General features: G+C 37.3%; 1 protein-coding gene across 4 annotated transcripts in view; it reads left to right on the top strand.

Annotated features, from left to right (window-relative positions):
* Window positions 1-17791, top strand: part of CHN1 (chimerin 1) — a 194962-nt gene that overhangs the window by 105975 nt on the left and 71196 nt on the right. For 2 of the 4 annotated variants that reach the window (XM_082630061.1, XM_082630059.1), the window contains one exon: window positions 2624-2912. The exons of 1 other annotated variant lie outside the window; for it this stretch is intronic. In XM_082630061.1, the coding sequence (XP_082486187.1) occupies window positions 2624-2912 (289 nt within the window). Of the gene's footprint in view, window positions 1-2623; window positions 2913-4910; window positions 4990-17791 lie in introns of those variants that run through there. One more of the 4 variants, XM_082630062.1, reaches the window with a different exon arrangement.

The raw sequence follows: 17791 nt of genomic DNA, 5'->3' as shown, positions 1-17791 counted from the left end.
GAAGCCCTTGACTTGTTTTTATGTTTGTTTATTTCCCATTGAGGTTATCGAGGAAACAGGAACTTTATTATGAACTACCTAATATTTAAGAGTTCCTGGGTGTTTTGTTAAATGTTTGTTGTATAAATGACAGTCTGTGAGCGATAAGTTTTATAAGGAAGGATTCTTTATTTGCCCTTAGATTTGGCATCTCCTTTTTATGACTCTTTTTTGTAGAATAGACACACTCATTCCCCACCTTGCTCAAAGATTCTCTGTCATGCCTTTTCAGATCAAGGAAGGGGAGAAGTCTCTCTGTCATTCTGTAGGGCGATGCTGTTTTTTATGTAGCTTCCAAAATAAAAGAGAGGGATGTTCAGAGTAGGCATACAAAGCTTATAGTTCCTTTAGTAAAAACAATGCAATTTTTCTTAAAAATTCAGTCATAATTGTCATAGTTCCAAAATGGAAATTCATTTTCTTGTCCTTTGATATTGTTTTAATCAACCCATATTATGGGTTATTTTAGTTATCTGATCAGCTTCCTTAAGGCTGGAAGCTTGATTGGACTGGAAGTCTAGAGCTCAAGTACAGGCTGAAGGGGAACTGGGAATTGTGCATAGGGTCTCTTAAAGTCACTGAGTTGAGAAAGAGAAATGGACAAACTTATTTAGACTTTTTTGCCCAATAACCTAGAGGTAGCCAGGAAACTCTCTCCTTGGATGGCTTAGAAACAACTCCATTGTCAAGTGCCAAGAAATCTAACCTTAGATTTCCACTTTCGATTAACCATCCCAACCCACATAGGCCAGTTTAGCCATCTTCCCTTCCACCCTCTGCTCCCATACTTCTCAGATTTCAGAAGACAGTTGAGTGACAAATGCCTGCCACCATTACTTAGATAGTCTTTATTTTAAGTGCTATACCCATTGTGAAACTGCTTATTGTAAAATCTTAAGCCCCTGCAGGAGTAAAATGGTCTAAATCCCTTACTGAAATGCCTCTGAATACAACTGAAATATAAAGGAACTTAATGTTAAACAGCGTTGTGTTTATTGCTATATGAACCTTATAAAATTTATGAAATGGCTATGTTTATTTCTCAGTAACAGATGATGAAAATTAGTGAAAAGGAAATAGCAGTATATTAAACTGAGAAAAAGTTTATGTTTAACTTTGGTGTAGAAGTTTTACCTTCCAACTTTTTAGACCTGCATTATAATGAAAATTTACTTAGGAGAAATATGTCTTTAACATTAGAGGAAAATGAGAATGGGAAAGTGGAATTATATGGATCATTCACTTGAGTATAAATCAAAATTTAATTGCTTTTAAAGAACCAAAAGGTAGATCAATTTTATTTTAGAAGAAGGACCAGCATGGATAGAATATTGGGTTCTAGATTAAATAACTATTAAAGTCTAATTTGAACGACAGAAACAGAGATACCTCAGGCCACTATTAAAAATTTTTTTTTGTTTCCCTTTTTTAGGGCACATTTAAAGTGAAATCTTAAGAAGGTTCTAACTCCTGTCCTCCTGAAATGTAACCTATGCCAGAATAGTATTGTTGCATAAGTTTGCAGTTCTATTTAAACACTTTACTTAAACAGCTATTAATTTAGTATTTTAGTTCATCTCTGTTCTGTGTGTTTTTAACAGTGAAATTAAATATATCCTTTCTGATTTGTTTAGTTTTAAATTAGGCTCACTCGGAGCTAGCTTCCAGAGACTGTGACTTGGCCCTTGGTGCCTTTTGGCACCAGCTTTTATTAAAGTCAGTGCATGTTCTTGTCTTTGTCATCTTGGAAGGACACTGATGCTAGTCATGCCAACTTGGATCCATTTCCAAGGTTTGCCACAGGAAGCAAAATACTGAAATTATCATAAAAGTAAATCATTCTTCAGGTTTTTTAAAATGTCACTGAAAGATGACTCAAAAGTGAGAACAGAATTTCTAGAGTTTAATAGTTGATAACTTATATGCCCTATATATATTGCAAGCATATCTTGCATATCTTCTGTCTCAACAAGCAGACAGAAGAATGACTATGTAAGTGGGAAGAGCAAGTCCTTGACCCATGGCTAGAAATAGCAAAAGTATGTTTCTGTGCCATCCTGCTCTACTGTATGACTCAGGTTCTGGAATCAGCTCTACTTTAAATGATTGCTGGCATCACACTCAGGTGAGCTGTAAAGGGAGCTTTCCCATTGAAAGATATGAATGTTGGGGTCTGAAGTACATTGAATACTTTTATTGATCAACTTGGAGAGAACATGCTAATATAGAAATTTCATATATTATGTAGTTGACCAGTTGATTATTGAATGTGTTCTAATAGTATATGAGGTTTATTTTCTCCTGTTTTTCCTACAGGCATAATGAAGTGTCTTAAAAAAGATGAATAAGAGCAAGGTTTTCCTACTAGGGTAGGCATGCTTTTGGCTAGTTATCCCTAGTTGTTGCAGATTCATTCTTTGTGTTCAAAAGTGTAATTTTCCATATTTCAGACGACTCATAGAGATTAGCCACAGTTTATTTAAACAAAGAAGACACACACAAAGAAATAGTTTTAAATATTTTTTCAGAAGGAATTCACTTGCTTACTTTTCTTAAAAACATCTTTCCCATTTCATTGAGGCAGATTTGGAAGTCAAACCAGAAACTTCAGGCTCTACTACGATGGAAAGCACTTTGTTGGGGAGAAGCGCTTTGAGTCCATCCACGATCTGGTGACTGATGGATTGATTACTCTCTATATTGAAACCAAGGCAGCAGAATACATTGCCAAGATGACGATAAACCCAATTTATGAGCACATAGGATACACAACCTTAAACAGAGAGCCAGCATACCAAAAACATATGCCAGTCCCGAAAGAGACACTTGATGAGAAAGATTCTACAGGCCAGGATGGGGTATCAGAGAAAAGGGTAAGCTACCATGAAACCACACTTTTGTCTTCTTCTGTTTGGGGTTCTTATAAGAAAACCATTATTGCCAGAAGAAATTGACTTCTCCACAGTGCTTTGGAAAGGATATGCATTTTCCTTAATGTCTAGTTTCTGTGATGCTGAGCTTTGGTATATCTAATTCTTGTTCAGTTAAAATATGTCAGGTATATTTTTGTACTCCTGATTATTTCCTATTTTGTCAGTTTCACAGTTTTAAAAATTTGTTGGAAAAATGACTCCTAGTAAAGAAGTTCAGCAGGGGTTTTGGTCAGAAGCATAACTTACACTAGCTATATTACATAAAGAATTTAAGGGGGTCACATTATCTACCAAACTTACTTTGTTTCCCTTAAAGATAATTTACTTTATGAAAGTTCTGTTCTTTAGCAAATTGATAGATAATATGTATTCTCAAATACACATGATTAAATTCAGTCTATCAATAACTGTTATACTGTTTTGAGAATCAGTCAGCCTTGAGTAACAGGAGAATTTTTCTCTTTATGGACTTATGAAGTAACTAAATCCGGAAGATATACTTTTCTTTAATTATGAAAGACAATTTAAGTTTTTCATTTGTCATATTTTAATTGTAATGTGTTTAAGGTTAACATCAGAAGTTTTAATTCCTTGGCATTAAGATAATTTTACTTTGAAAATTGTCCTGAGCCCCCCTTTCATCCCCCAAGAAAAAGTGAGAATTTTCTCATGTTTTATATTGTGTGGGATTTAGTTGGGATAACTTTATATATTTTAATTGTAATTGTGTTAGCTAATTCTTATATTGTTTAGTATCTTAAGTTGCCATATTAAAGAAATGTAGTATTATATAGTCATTTGAGCTTGATTCTGTCACCAAATAGATTTGTGCTCAAATTCTATCATTTTACCAGTTGAGTGGCTTCATCAAGTTTCTTAAATTCTCTGTGCTTTAATGTTCTTATTTGTAAAATTGTAATAACAATCAACTTCTGAGAATTGACTGAATGAGATAGTATGTATAAAATAGTCAAACAGGGCGTGGCACAAAGTAAGCACTCAATATGAGTTTGGTGGTAATGTTACTGTGACAGTCATATTATATTACCTCATGGTGGCATCCTAAAATACTTCCCATTATCTTGGAGTATTTAGGTACAGAATGGAAATTTCAAATGTTCATTGTCCATTTCAAATTTTAGTTTCTGGCAGATCTTACTTAGAGTGGCATTTTGTGGCTGCAGAGAAACCAACATTTTAAACTATAGTCTGTAGCAAATAGTTTTTCATACACTTAAAGTTGTTAGGAACTACACATCTTTTTTGGAAGTAACCAGAATTTAGAGTCCTAAATGCATGCTGTATTTAATATTGTTCTTTTCACTCTAGTTCCCATTTTCTCACTTTTGGTTATTTTTCATTCATGGCATTTTTCAGTAATGCTTGTATTTAAATACCTAATACTGATATTATATGTTATGAAGACGTGCCTTGAATATTCTAAGTTAACATCTGTGAAATATTTGTTTAAATACGTACCTGTGAGTCTTTCAAATTTGATCAACCTAATGATAACCTTTGCTAATGTGTTCTGTATACATTTTTGTACATTAAGGGACTCAAGCTACAGACACTTAGCTATTTAACATCGGGCTGGTCATTTAACCTCACAGGGCCTTAGTTGTCCCTCCTACAAAATGAAAGTAAATATTCACAGAGGCAAGAGACTGAGGTGGCTAGTGCCTAGAGGACGCTTTTAACTCTAGGATCCATGATGCCCTATGTATTCTGGCAACATTACCTGTTAAATTACCTGGATTTTTTTGTGCTGAAGGCCAGTGACATAGAGCGAAGTAGCTAGCCCAGAAAGGGTTTCTCTTCAGCAAACCTTGATTAAGAATCATCTCTTAAAAACTACTCTTTGCTTTAAACTGCATGCATCTTAAATCTAGTTGGCTTAAAATCTACTCACTCAAAACTAGATTTATTTTATTTACAGGTGTCATCCAACAGGACAGGGATGATGACCTGTTCAACAGCTTGAAACATTGATTCCCTGTCACAGTGGATGACATTTGTAAGTAAAGACAATCATGTTTAACTGATTTAAGATACCTACTGACACAAGTGTGGTTTAATAAATATTTTACTGGGTCCTGCCTAGCTAAATCCCCTCTCATCCATCAGTCCTTTTCCTCAGAGGCAAAAAGTGTTGGCTCTGCAGGAGCTAGTATGCTGTTGTGGAAAGGACAGTAGCGTTGGAATTAAGAGCTAGGTTCTACTACAGGCATTGATTTTTCTGTGTTACTTTCTTTTTCACTTCTCTGTCACTTTTCAGTCTCTCTGTGGAGACTGTTTCCCACCTTTAAATAGGAGGGCTTTGGACTAGATGACATCCAAGGTCTGGTTTATATATTCTGTGATCCTTCAGGGAGTGCAGGTTTTGTAGGAGAGAACACAGCACGAGGAAGAGCACTGAGGTGGGGTCTAGAAAGGAGAGATCTGTTTTTTCTTATCTACTAAGTGTATGACCTTGAGACAATCCCCTAGCCTGTCTGGACTTCACTTCCTCCGTATATAAGACAAGGGTTTTTCTACAAAACATTAATTTTACAGGATTTTAATAAATACTTACTGCAAAAAGGGTTCTGTGCTCAAATAGGTTTGATAAAAATTAAGTTTTTTTAAAAAACCTTAACCATTTGTTTTCTGTAGACTTCTCAGCTTTGCTAATGCCTAATGTGCATTACGACTCTCAGGAGTGCTCCCAAACTTATCTGAATCACCTTGCCACTATTCAGAACATTTTGGGAAAATAATGTTTCATGAAAGCAACTTTGGGAAATTTTGAACCGGATGATCTCTTAAGGTCTTTCCTTGTTCTAAAATCTAGGGATGAGAATTCTATGCGTATTTTTTTTTTCAGTCCTTAAGGTGTAAGTTGAGTGTCTGAGCTTTTGTGGAAGGTTGGCAGGTTTTATGGCCATAAAGTATTTTTGCCACAGAAAGTGAATCCTGAAGATTCTTTGTTGTCCCTAGGAAATCTGGTGGCCTGTTGTGCAGGGAAAAAATTTTTTTTCCAAGCGTTATCTGTGTCATTTTTCTCATTAACTATTTTTTTAAAGATTTTTTTTTGATGTGGACCATTTTTTTTAAAGTCTTTATTGAATTTGTTACAATATTGCTTCTGTTTTATGTTTTGGTTTTTTGGCCACGAGGCATGATATCTTAGCTCCCCAACCTTAGCTCCCCAACCAGGGATCGAACCCGCACACACTGCACTGGAAAGTGAAGTCTTAACCACTGGACCGCCAGGGAAGTCCCTCTCATTAACTATTAAAGTTGCTTCTTCAGCTTCAATATCAATTAGAAACTTGTGTGTGTGTGTGTGAATGCTTTTTTCAAAACATTCTTCTCTTGTTTACTCATAAAATTTGTTGTGATTCCTAATCATAAATCAAAGAATCATGGAGTTGGAAGGGGCCTTCAAGGTTACCATGTTTCAGAAGCAATTTAAGTATACCCTCTGATGTTGAAATTCCTTCTTTGATATCCCTCTCTCTCTCTCTCTCTCTCTCTCTTTTTTTTTTTAACATCTTTATTGGAGTATAATTGCTTTACAGTCAATTAGGAACTTGAAATGTCTCTCAACATTTTTGAAAATATTTTTTAATCATGAAGCTGTAGCATGTTGAAAAGCCAGACTTCCTTCTCTTCTAGAACAGCTTACCTTTGGCAGTCTAGATTGGCCAAGAGCCCAACTTTTATTAGTTAATTTTAAAAAATTTATCTTGGAACTGTATTTGAATAGTTTCTTCCAAGTAGTGAATATAGTACACTTTAAGTAGTGAATATAGTACACTTGCTTCAACAGATACTGGACCTATGGCAGGATGCAATGGTTTTATGATAATTTTACACTTATTAGTAATGTAACTTTAAATCTTCCAAAACCATGCTTTTGAAAATGTCTCACATGACTGTTAGCAATATAAACTGTCAAATAAAATATATAATTTGCATTTCAGAAACCATACTGTGAGTCAGAACTCTGACTCTAGCCAAAATCTCTTTACTTTCAGACTTAGTCCTCCAAGCTCCAAACCTGTCTCACATGTAAGAATGACCTGTGATGGCGAGGGGCGGCAAAATCGGCTTGTTGGTTTTATGGAAGTTCACCAAGCTAAATAAGCTACAAGTGTCTATGTGTGTGTGTGTATATATGTTTTGTTTCCCTGGAAGTTTGGAATGAATGCAGTTCTTGGCATATTTTCATATTAATTTATTCTTAAGGAGTTTCCTGTACATTTAAATTTCATTTATCAAAGACTTCTTTGGGGATCGCCAGACTGCATATGTATCGAAAAGCCTTGTGAAACTTGAAGTTGAAATGAAAGCCCTGCCAAAAACTGCCATAACTACTGGAATTCTTTGGTTACCTCCATAAAATGACAGGAGTCTATATCCCTGTCAAAGGAGCACGGACTGTCTGTCTGCTAATTGTCTTAGTCTCCCACAAACCCACTCTTCTAAATGTTTTTACTTCGCTTAAAAATACATATAACAGGGCTTCCCTGGTGGCGCAGTGGTTGAGAGTCCGCCTGCCGATGCAGGGGACACGGGTTCGTGCCCCGGTCCGGGAAGATCCCACATGCCGCGAAGCGGCTGGGCCCGTGAGCCATGGCCGCTGAGCCTGCGCGTCTGGAGCCTGTGCTCCGCAACGGGAGAGGCCACAACAGTGAGAGGCCCACGTACCGCAACAACAACAACAACAAAAAATATATATATATAACACATTTTCTGTTTCTGTATCATCTCAATGTAGAAATCAGCAAGAAAAATACTTAAATTTAATCATTTAAAAATAACAATAGGGGCTTCCCAGGTGGCGCAGTGGTTGAGAGTCTGCCTGCCGATTCAGGGGACATGGGTTCGTGCCCTGGTCCGGGAGGATCCTACGTGCTGCAGAGCGGCTGGGCCCATGAGCCTCGGCAGCTGAGCCTGTGCTCCACAACGGGAGAGGCCACAGCGGTGAGAGGCCCATGTACCGCAAAAAAAAAAAAAAAAAAAAAAAAAACCAGAGGAGTGGGTAGCATGGAGCAGTCTGAAGAAAACTGTGTTTGGTTTCTGGATTTTGTGTTTTCCCAGTCTTTTGGGCCTTTTTTTCTCCTTCCTTGTTCCTCCCCAAGCTGTGCTCCTTTTGTTCTCCTTAACTCTGCCTTTATCCACATCCATCCCTCTTACCCTTCGTCAGATTTACATGCCCAAGTCTCCTCTGTGGCTTGTTCAAGGTTAGGCTCAGTTGTTCAGGGTGAACAGGCCCTTAGAGAACTGCTAGATGTGCCCAAGGTCACTTATTTGTATTAAAAAATCAATTTAGTAATTTATGAGGAGACTACAACTTCCATACAGAACTTCTAATAGTGGGTTTGTCCACCTCTGTAACCGTCCTTCTTGAGAAAGCAAATACAGTTTAAAAAAAGAGAAAAGCCTACATGGTCAGTACATAAGTATATATTAGTCTGTGTGTTCTTAGCAAGCCCTTAACCTCCCTGGGTCTCAGTTTGCCTCATCTCTAAAATAAGGTCTGTGGGTTCCATTGCACTGGTGTTTATGAGTATTAATGAGATTTTGTAAAGTGGCCTTCCTTGTATGTGATGCATTATTGCACTCTAGGCTCAGAGCCATCACCAACCAGATGTCCCTTCATGGGTCTCAGTACTGTTCCCACGCCTTCGCTAGAAACAGCATATTCAGGTTTCTCTTCAAGATCTGTCTTTTCAGTGCTTCAGTTGCGCTCTGAGTTCACAAGATAACATCAAAAGGCTCCTACTTGCTTCATCATGGAGTTTCTCTTAACAAAGACTGTGATACCTCTAATTGTGTCCAATTAAGAAGCATGTGTCTTTGCCCAATAATGTGCTAATGACTTTTAAGGCTAAAATATGTTATTTGCCTGTCATATTTACATTTTAGGATTGACCAGTATTTTAACTCTACTTCCCCTAATTGTAAGACAAGTAAAGCCTTCTGGTCCTCTTCCTGTCAGTGAACTGTTATTGAACCTGCACTCCTTGCTGAGACTGTTAGGATCTCTCAAATCTCCCCTAACTTCTAAGTCTGCTTATTCTCTTAACTCCAGCTGGGTAAACCCTCTCCTTCCTTTGCTTTAATGTCTTCACACTTTATTTTCTAAGTAGTCTTTCACGAGCTATCTATATAAAGAAATTATGTTAGTCAAAAGTTGTCTTGGAACTTAAGCAAATTAAGAGCACAGCAGAATATCATCCCCATTTCTTCCTTGGTTTCCATGAACTAAGTCATCTCCTGTCAAAATTAAGTGCATGTAATTCAACCTCCTATTTGTAAGGAAACAGGCCAGGCTCTGGAAGTAATAAAAGATGTACAAGATTTAAGCCCTGCCTCAAAGAGCTTATATTTTAATGTTTTCATTGTTTCTACCCTATTTAACACAGACATCCTGATAGCAAGAGGCAAGCCACCTATATAATCTATGTAATATTACAGGTCTTCATCAAATATTAAGTTGGACTTACTCTGATTTGAGCTTGCTACTATAATAGCCCAGCAGATCACAGGAAACACTTTTGTAGATAAGAATGCTAATTTTTCAGAATCATGAATCAGAAATGAATATGACATTCTGGCATCTACCCCGGTTTCAAAGGCTTTAATCCCTCAGTATTGTTTCACTTCTGAATCCGCACCTTGAGTTTTACATAAACAGTTGTTGACTAAATGAACAAATGAATAAATTACTATATTTTATGAATTCGGCCAAATCCAAGGCCCTAATATAATTCAGTCCTAAGACTGAGAAAGAAAAGTATACTAATTCAACTTGAGACTCTATATTTTTCCCTTTAAGAGCTAAGAATCTTTAGAATGTCCCTGTGAGGCACGGAGGGCCATTCCTCTTTCCACAGATATACCATTTGAGTTACAGAGAGATTATCTTTGTGATATGCAATAGTTTGTGAAGGGTGGTAGATGCACCTCCTTAGGGATATGCTCAAAGAGGCCAACATGGCAGACAGCATCTCCCCAAACTTACATTGTCAGTCGTGTGTCAGGACAGCCTAGACCCCATCAGAGAATCATACTTGAAGTGATTAATGAAAACTCAAATGGGGCCCAGGAAATTGTTTGCATGAATCTCAGCCGTCCTTCCATCTTATCACCCACAGAAAGGATTAGTAATTGAAAGCCATTAGGGAAAACCAGATGGAAGGAGGAAGATGGAAGATAAACAACAGTTCCTCAGCTCCAAAGAACCAGGCCAACGGAAGACCAAATCGTAATTCTCCAAGCCAGCTGCAGTTTTGGAAGATTTCTGTATATGAGCCAATTAAATAAATAACTCTTAATTTACTGGTTTGCGGGTTGGAAAAGGAAGCTGTTAGAAATTCTTTCATAATTGCTATTTCAGAGCCTTTAGCATTTTGGTGGGAAAATAATCATGGATGGCAAGATCCCCGTCCATTAACTTTGTGAAACAGAAAGAAACTCTGGTGGCTTGATGATGGTAATAGCATTTTGGGGTCCCAAGCAAGTGGAGACTATCAAGCAATAATCTGGCCTTCCATGCTGCTCACGAACTAACTTTGTGGGCAATTCTAAAAGAATCAGCTCTCTAGTTTTAGTAAATCCTTACGTTAGATCTTATGCTTAATGATTTGGATCTATAATGTTCATCTTCTGCTTTTTGCTCCATATTTCCCCCTTATATTTGGAGTCATTTCTCTTTCCCCCTAATATTTAGAGTCTCTCAGAGACTGATCAGTCAAAGCCATGCCCTGAGCCTTTTTGTAAGTTATGAAAACTTAGTGGTTTTTTATGGCCTCATAAGTTAGTCCTGAACTCTTCTTGGGTTTCCTTCAAGTTACTATAACTGGTCAAAAATACTCAAACCTGAACTTTATATTGCAATAATTAGATTCTTTCAGTAAGAAATTATAGACATCTCTAGTGGCTACTATTTGTACCCTTATTTATATGTCTCCTTTTAAGTTTAGTGCTGCTACATTATTTTCACTGTGGTTTGTTCAGTAACTTGAATGAATCAGCCCTGTTATCCTCTATTTCCTTAGCTTCTGAAACCATCCAGTGAAAATCCACTGATGCTGTAGGTTTGCTGATGACCTATTTTACATTATTAAATTTTACATCTCATACAGCTTAAACATTTTCCTTGATAATCTCTAAGTTACTATACTTACTTACCAGCAGTGTTTGATAAAAGGTCACCTTTGCTGTAAAATTTCCCTCCAAAAGCAGAAGCTTTTATATAAGCTGCAGATTGTTTAGCACCTTGTTAAGAGATTTATACCTCCCTTCCTTTTGCCCACTCAGCAGGAAGAGATCCCTGATTGTGGATATAGTTTGCTTCATAACTTTAGAATGATTTTGGGCTGCTGCCCAAGTTCATAGTAAGGAAAAAACTGGTGCCCTATCCCTTGAGAAAGTTCTGTTTTTGTATATAACGGGGAAAACTCTACAAATGAGCCCATACCTCTTTATAGGCTTGTTTTCCGAGAATTCTTTATAAGTGACATTTATTGAATATAATTTACATACAGTAAAATGTATACAGTTACATATACAGTTTGATGAGCTTTGACAAATGTACACACCTGTGTAACCACCACGTACAATCAAATATAGAACATTTCATTACTCCAGAAAGTTCCCTAGTGCCCCTTTGTAGAAAATCCCACCTCTACCCCCTGCCTGAGGCAACTACTGATTAGATTTCCATCTGACAAGAAATTTGTTTAATGGTTGATATGACAGGTGACATCCTATTTAATGTTTTAACTTTCTATATTTATAGCACTTCTGACCTCCATCTTTTTTCTTTTTATTTATTATAAACACATCATCTTAATATCTTTAAAAACCTATCTTCATTATCCCTGATTTTAGATGTAAAATTTCTCAGGTCATGTATTTTTAGGGAAATATAAGCAACAAAGGAATTGTTGGTATGTAGTAGTGCTCACAAAATACTATAACTTGTTGAAGTTCAGCCCTATCAGTGTGGACTCTTCACTTTTTAATCTGTAATAAAGACTTTAATAAATTTGGGTACACAATGAAAGAGGGTTCTTAGGTGCAGGGAGAGAGATCTGCTGGGGTCTTGGACCTGAGCCGGAAGAACTCAGTCAGCCCTCAGTCAATCACTGGCTGTTCTCCTTGCCATTCCTCTCTGACCTGGGCTAGGTCCCATGGCAGGGTGTTAGTCACGGTCAAGTTGATGGAAAAGAAGGGTGTCCCCTGCTCTCTGAATGTGAACTGTTACTGCATGGTACCAGGTATCACAATGAGAAAAACTACCATTTCTGCTTCATCCTCCCAGTCTACTCCAAGGGAAAAAGACATTCTTTGTGGCAATGATATGATTCCAGAATTCCCTATGGAACACCACTAAAACATTTTTTTTTCAGCTTCATTGAGACCACTAAAGCATTTATATTTCTGTCCCTATAATCCTTGAAAGCATGCAGGTGCAACCCACTCAAGAGTCCTGTAGACCAGAGTTCTCTGCCCAGTCCCAGGTGAAGGGTGACATTCTCTTGTGTAACAAGCTCCCATGGAAGAACTATGGGTCGTCTAAAATTCCTGGAGAAATGGTTATAACTTTTCTCCTGTCTCCCTCAAAAAAGCCTATTGGAATGTGAGTGAATGAGAAAACAGTGAAAAACAATAAGAACATAAAAATCCCACCAAATCCTACTATTGACGGATAACATAACCAATAATATTCTGCTGTTTATCCTTCTAGAGTGTGTGTGTGCGCGCACGCGTGAGAGAGCGAGAGTGCACGCCAAGCTTGTGTATCATTTACAGTTACCCAGTTCTAAATTAACAAAGCTTTTTGAGAGGAAAGGATTTCGATAAGTTCCATGTGCAGCGTACACAGAGGGACTTAGTTGGAACTATTATGTAAACCAGAAATATTTTGCTGTCTTGTGGACGTAACATTCTAATTACCACTTATTTCAGTGTGAATCGTAAATTTCCATTGTTTCCTTTTAGATAAAGCCTCCCCACCCAAGTGTGTTTGCCTAATTAACGATTATGACAGATACTTTTATTTGGAAGCAGTGTTCATAGTTATTGCAAAGGGGCTGATTTTTTTTTCATATTTTTAAATTCATAGTGATATTGGATTGTAAACAAGGGATTTTAATCTTTCACTTTGAGTTTCATACAAAAATATTCTAAACTTTTAAGCTAAATTAATTTTTTTGCTCTAGGACAGAATGCATAAATAATAATGGATCTTTAACATTTGATCCGGTCTTAACCCATAAAAGAAATTCTGTAGCCCTCTGGGCTAGTGTTTGGTCATAGTTTTGGAGCAGTCCACAGCATCTAGTTCAAATGCTCTCTTTAGGCTACTCCCTTTCTCTCTTAATTCCTTATTTTTTGAGATTTGTTTTCCACAAAGATCCACCTTTACTCCTCACATAAAAGCACTTCAAAAGGAGCTTTGATTATCACATGTTGTCTCCTATTTATTCAGTCATTCCCACACACACCCCCAAAACAATTTTTTTTAATTGGGCATCTCCTTGGCAAAGATCAGGATCCTCATCTTATGACTTTAAGTAATAATGTCACTTTCAGCATGTCATCAACCTCTCTGAGCCTCAGTTGTGAAATGAAGGACTCAGCTTCACATATGTCATTCAGGTCCTTTCTAGCTGTCACCCATAAATTTTCATTAACCCTCACGAGGTTTCTCAGACTTAAGATTCTGTACTTCTGAGAACTTATTATTGGAGAAGTAGAACAGACTGAAAACATGCAGATTTTAAAAAATTTTTATTTTATATTGTAGTATGGTTGATTTACAATGTTGTGTTAGTTCAGGTGTACAGCAAAGTGATTTAGTTATACATATACATACATAAATCTATTCTTTTTCAGATTCTTTTCCCATATAGTTTATTAGAGAGTATTGAGTACAGTTTGCTATGCTATACACTAGGTCCTTCTTGATTATCTATTTTATATATAGTAGTGTGCATATGTTAATACCAACCTCCTAATTTATTCCTACCCCCATCTTGACCCTTTGGTAACCATGTTTGTTTTCTAAGTCTGTGAGTCTATTTCTGGTTTGTAAATCAGTTCATCTGTATCATTTTTTAGATTCCACATACAAGTGACATCATAATATTTGTCTTTCTCTGACTTACTTCACTAGGTATGATAACCTCTAGGTCCATCCATGTTGCTGCAAATGGCATTATTTCATTCTTTTTTATGGCTGAGTAATATTCCATTGTGTGTGTCTATATATATATACCACATCTTCTTTATCCATTCATCTGTTGATGGACATTTACGTTGCTTCCATGTCTTGGCTATTGTAAATAGTGCTGTAATGAACATTAGGGTATGTGTATCTTTTCAAAGTATGGCTTTCTGCAGATATATGCCCAGTAGTGGGATTGCTGGATCATATGGTAATTCTATTTTTAGTTTTTTAAGGAACCTCCATACTGTTCTCCATAGTAGCTGCACCAATTTACATTCCCACCAACAGTGCAAGAGGGTTCCCTTTTCTCCACACCCTCTCCAGGATTTATTGTTTGTAGACTTTTTGATTATGGACATTCTGACTGGTGTGAGGTGATACCTCATTGTAGTTTTGATTTGCATTTCTCTAATAATTATTAATGTTGAGCATCTTTTCACGTGCTTTTTGGCCATCTGTATGTCTTCTTTGGAGAAATGTCTGTTTAGATCTGCCCATTTTTCTATTGGGTTATTTGCTTTTTTTTAACATCTTTATTGGAGTATAATTGCTTTACAATGTTGTGTTAGTTTCTGCTGTATAACGAAGTGAATCAGCTATATGTATACATATATCCCCATATGCCCTCCCTCTTGTGTCTCCCTCCCACCCTCCCTATCCCACCCCTCTAGGTGGTCACAAAGCACCGAGCTGATCTCCCTGTGCTATGTGGCTGCTTCCCACTAGCTATCTATTTTACATTTGGTAGTGTATATATGTCCATGCCACTCTCTCACTTCGTCCAGCTTACCCTTTCCCCTCCCCGTGTCCTCAAGTCCATTCTCTATGTCTGTGTCTTTATTCCTGCCCCTAGGTTCATCAGAACCGTTTTTTTTTTTTGATTCCATATATATGTGTTAGCATGCAGTGTTTGTTTTTCTGACTTACTTCACTCTGTAAGACAGACTCTAGGTCCATCCACCTCACTACAAATAGTTCAATTTCGTTTCTTTTTATGGCTGAGTAATATTCCATTGCATATATGTGCCACATCTTCTTTATCCATTCATCTGTCGATGGACACTTAGGTTGCTTCCATGTCCTGGCTATTGTAAATAGAGCTGCAGTGAGCATTGTGGTACATGACTCTTTTTGAATTATGGTTTTCTCAGGGTATATGCCCAGTAGTGGGATTGCTGGGTCATATGGTAGTTCTATTTTTAGTTTTTTAAGGAACCTCCATGCTGTTCGCCATAGTGGCTGTATCAGTTTACATTCCCACCAACAGTGCAAGAGGGTTCCCTTTTCTCAACACCCTCTCCAGCATTTATTGTTTGTTTGTTTGTTTGTTTGTTTTGATGATAGCCATTCTGACTGGTGTGAGGTGAAACATCATTGTAGTTTTGATTTGCATTTCTCTAATGATTAGTGATGTTGAGCATCCTTTCATGTGTTGGTTGGCAATCTGTATATCTTCTTTGGAGAAATGTCTATTTAGGTCTTCTGCCCATTTTTGGATTGGGTTGTTTGGTTTTTTTTGATATTGAGCTGCATGAACTGCTTGTATATTTTGGAGATTAATCCTTTGTCAGTTGCTTCGTTTGCAAATCTTTTCTACCATTCTGAGGGCTATCTTTTTGTCTAGTTTATGGTTTCCTTTGCTGTGCAAAAGCCTTTAAGTTTCATTAGGTCCCATTTGTTTGTTTTTATTTCCATTTCTCTAGGAGGTGGGTCAAAAAGGATCTTGCTGTGATTTATGTCATAGAGTGTTCTGCCTATGTTTTCCTCTAAGAGTTTTATACTTGTCTGGCCTTCAAGACCTTTAGGTCTTGAATGCATTTTGAGTTTATTTTTGTGTATGGTGTTAGGAAGTGTTCTAATTTCATTCTTTTACTTGGAGCTGTCCAGTTTTCCCAGCACCACTTACTGAAGTGGCTGTCTTTTCTCCACTGTATACTCTTGCCTCCTTTATCAAAGATAAGGTGACCATATGTGCATGGGTTTCTCTCTGGGCTTGTTATCTTGTTCCATTGATCTATATTTCTGTTTTTGTGCCAGTACCATACTGTCTTGATTACTTTAGCTTTGTAGTATAGTCTCAAGTCACGGAGCCTGATCCCTCCAGCTCCGTTTTTCTTTCTCAAGATTGCTTTGGCTATTCAGGGTCTTTTGTGTTTCCATACAAATTGTGAAATTTTTTGTCCTAGTTCTGTGAAAAATGCCATTGGTAGTTTGATAGGGATTGCACTGAATCTGTAGATTGCTTTGGGTAGTAGAGTCATTTTCACAATGTTGATTCTTCCAATCCAAGAACATGGTATATCTCTCCATCTGTTTGTATCATCTTTAATTTCTTTCGTTAGTGTCTTATAGTTTGTCTCCTTAGGAAGGTTTATTCCTAGGTATTTTTTCTCTTTGTTGCAGTGGTAAATGAGAGTGTTTCCTTAATTTCTCTTTCAGATTTTTTGTCATTAGTGTATAGGAATGCAAGAGATTTCTGTGCATTAATTTTGTATCCTGCAACTTTACCAAATTCATTGATTAGCTCTAGTAGTTTTCTGGTAGCATCTTTAGGATTCTCTATGTATAGTATCATGTCATCTGCAAACAGTGATAGTTTTTCTTCTTATTTTCTGATCTGGATTCCTTTTATTTCTTTTTATTCCCTGATTGCCGTGGCTAAAACCTCCAAAACTATGTTGAATAACAGTGGTGAGAGTAGGCAACCTTCTCTTGTTCCTGATCTTAGTGGAAATGGTTTCAGTTTTTCACCACTGAGAACAATGTTGGCTGTGGGTTTGTCATATATGGCCTTTATTATATTGAGGTAAGTTCCTTCTATGCCTACTTTCTGGAGAGTTTTTACCATAAATAGGTGTTGAATTTTGTCCAAAGCTTTTTCTGCATCTGTTGAGATTATCATATGGTTTTTATCCTTCAATTTGTTAATGTGGTGTGTCACATTGATTGATTCGCGTATATTGAAGAATCCTTGCATTCCTGGGATAAACCCCACTTGATCATGGTGTATGATCCTTTTAATGTGCTGTTGGATTCTGTTTGCTAGTATTTGTTGACGATTTTTGCATCTATGTTCATCAGTGATATTGGTCTGTAGTTTTCTTTTTTTGTGACATCTTTGTCTGGTTTTGGTATCAGGGTGATGGTGGCCTCGTAGAATGAGTTTGGGGGTGTTCCTCCCTCTGCTATATTTTGGAAGAGTTTGAAAAGGATAGGTGTTAGCTCTTCTCTAAATGTTTGATAGAATTCACCTGTGAAGCCATCTGGTCCTGAGCTTTTGTTTATTGGAAGATTTTTAATCACTGATTAAACTGATTTTTTTTTCTTTTTTTTTTTTTTTTTTTTTTTGCGGTACGCGGGCCTCTCACTGTTGTGGCCTCTCCCATTGCGGAGCACAGGCTCCGGACGCGCAGGCTCAGCGGCCATGGCTCACAGGCCCAGCCGCTCCGCGGCATGTGGGATCTTCCCGGACCGGGGCACGAACCCGTGTCCCCTGCATCGGCAGGCGGACTCTCAACAACTGCGCCACCAGGGATGCCCTAAACTGATTTTTAATCAGTTTCAATTTCAGTGCTTGTGATTGGTCTGT

Source organism: Mesoplodon mirus (assembly GCF_964341445.2).
Source record: "Mesoplodon mirus genome assembly, chromosome: 8".
Classification (NCBI taxonomy): Eukaryota; Metazoa; Chordata; class Mammalia; order Artiodactyla; family Ziphiidae; genus Mesoplodon; species Mesoplodon mirus.
Note: the sequence above shows the minus strand (reverse complement) of the source record. Positions and strands in the feature narration are given on the sequence as shown.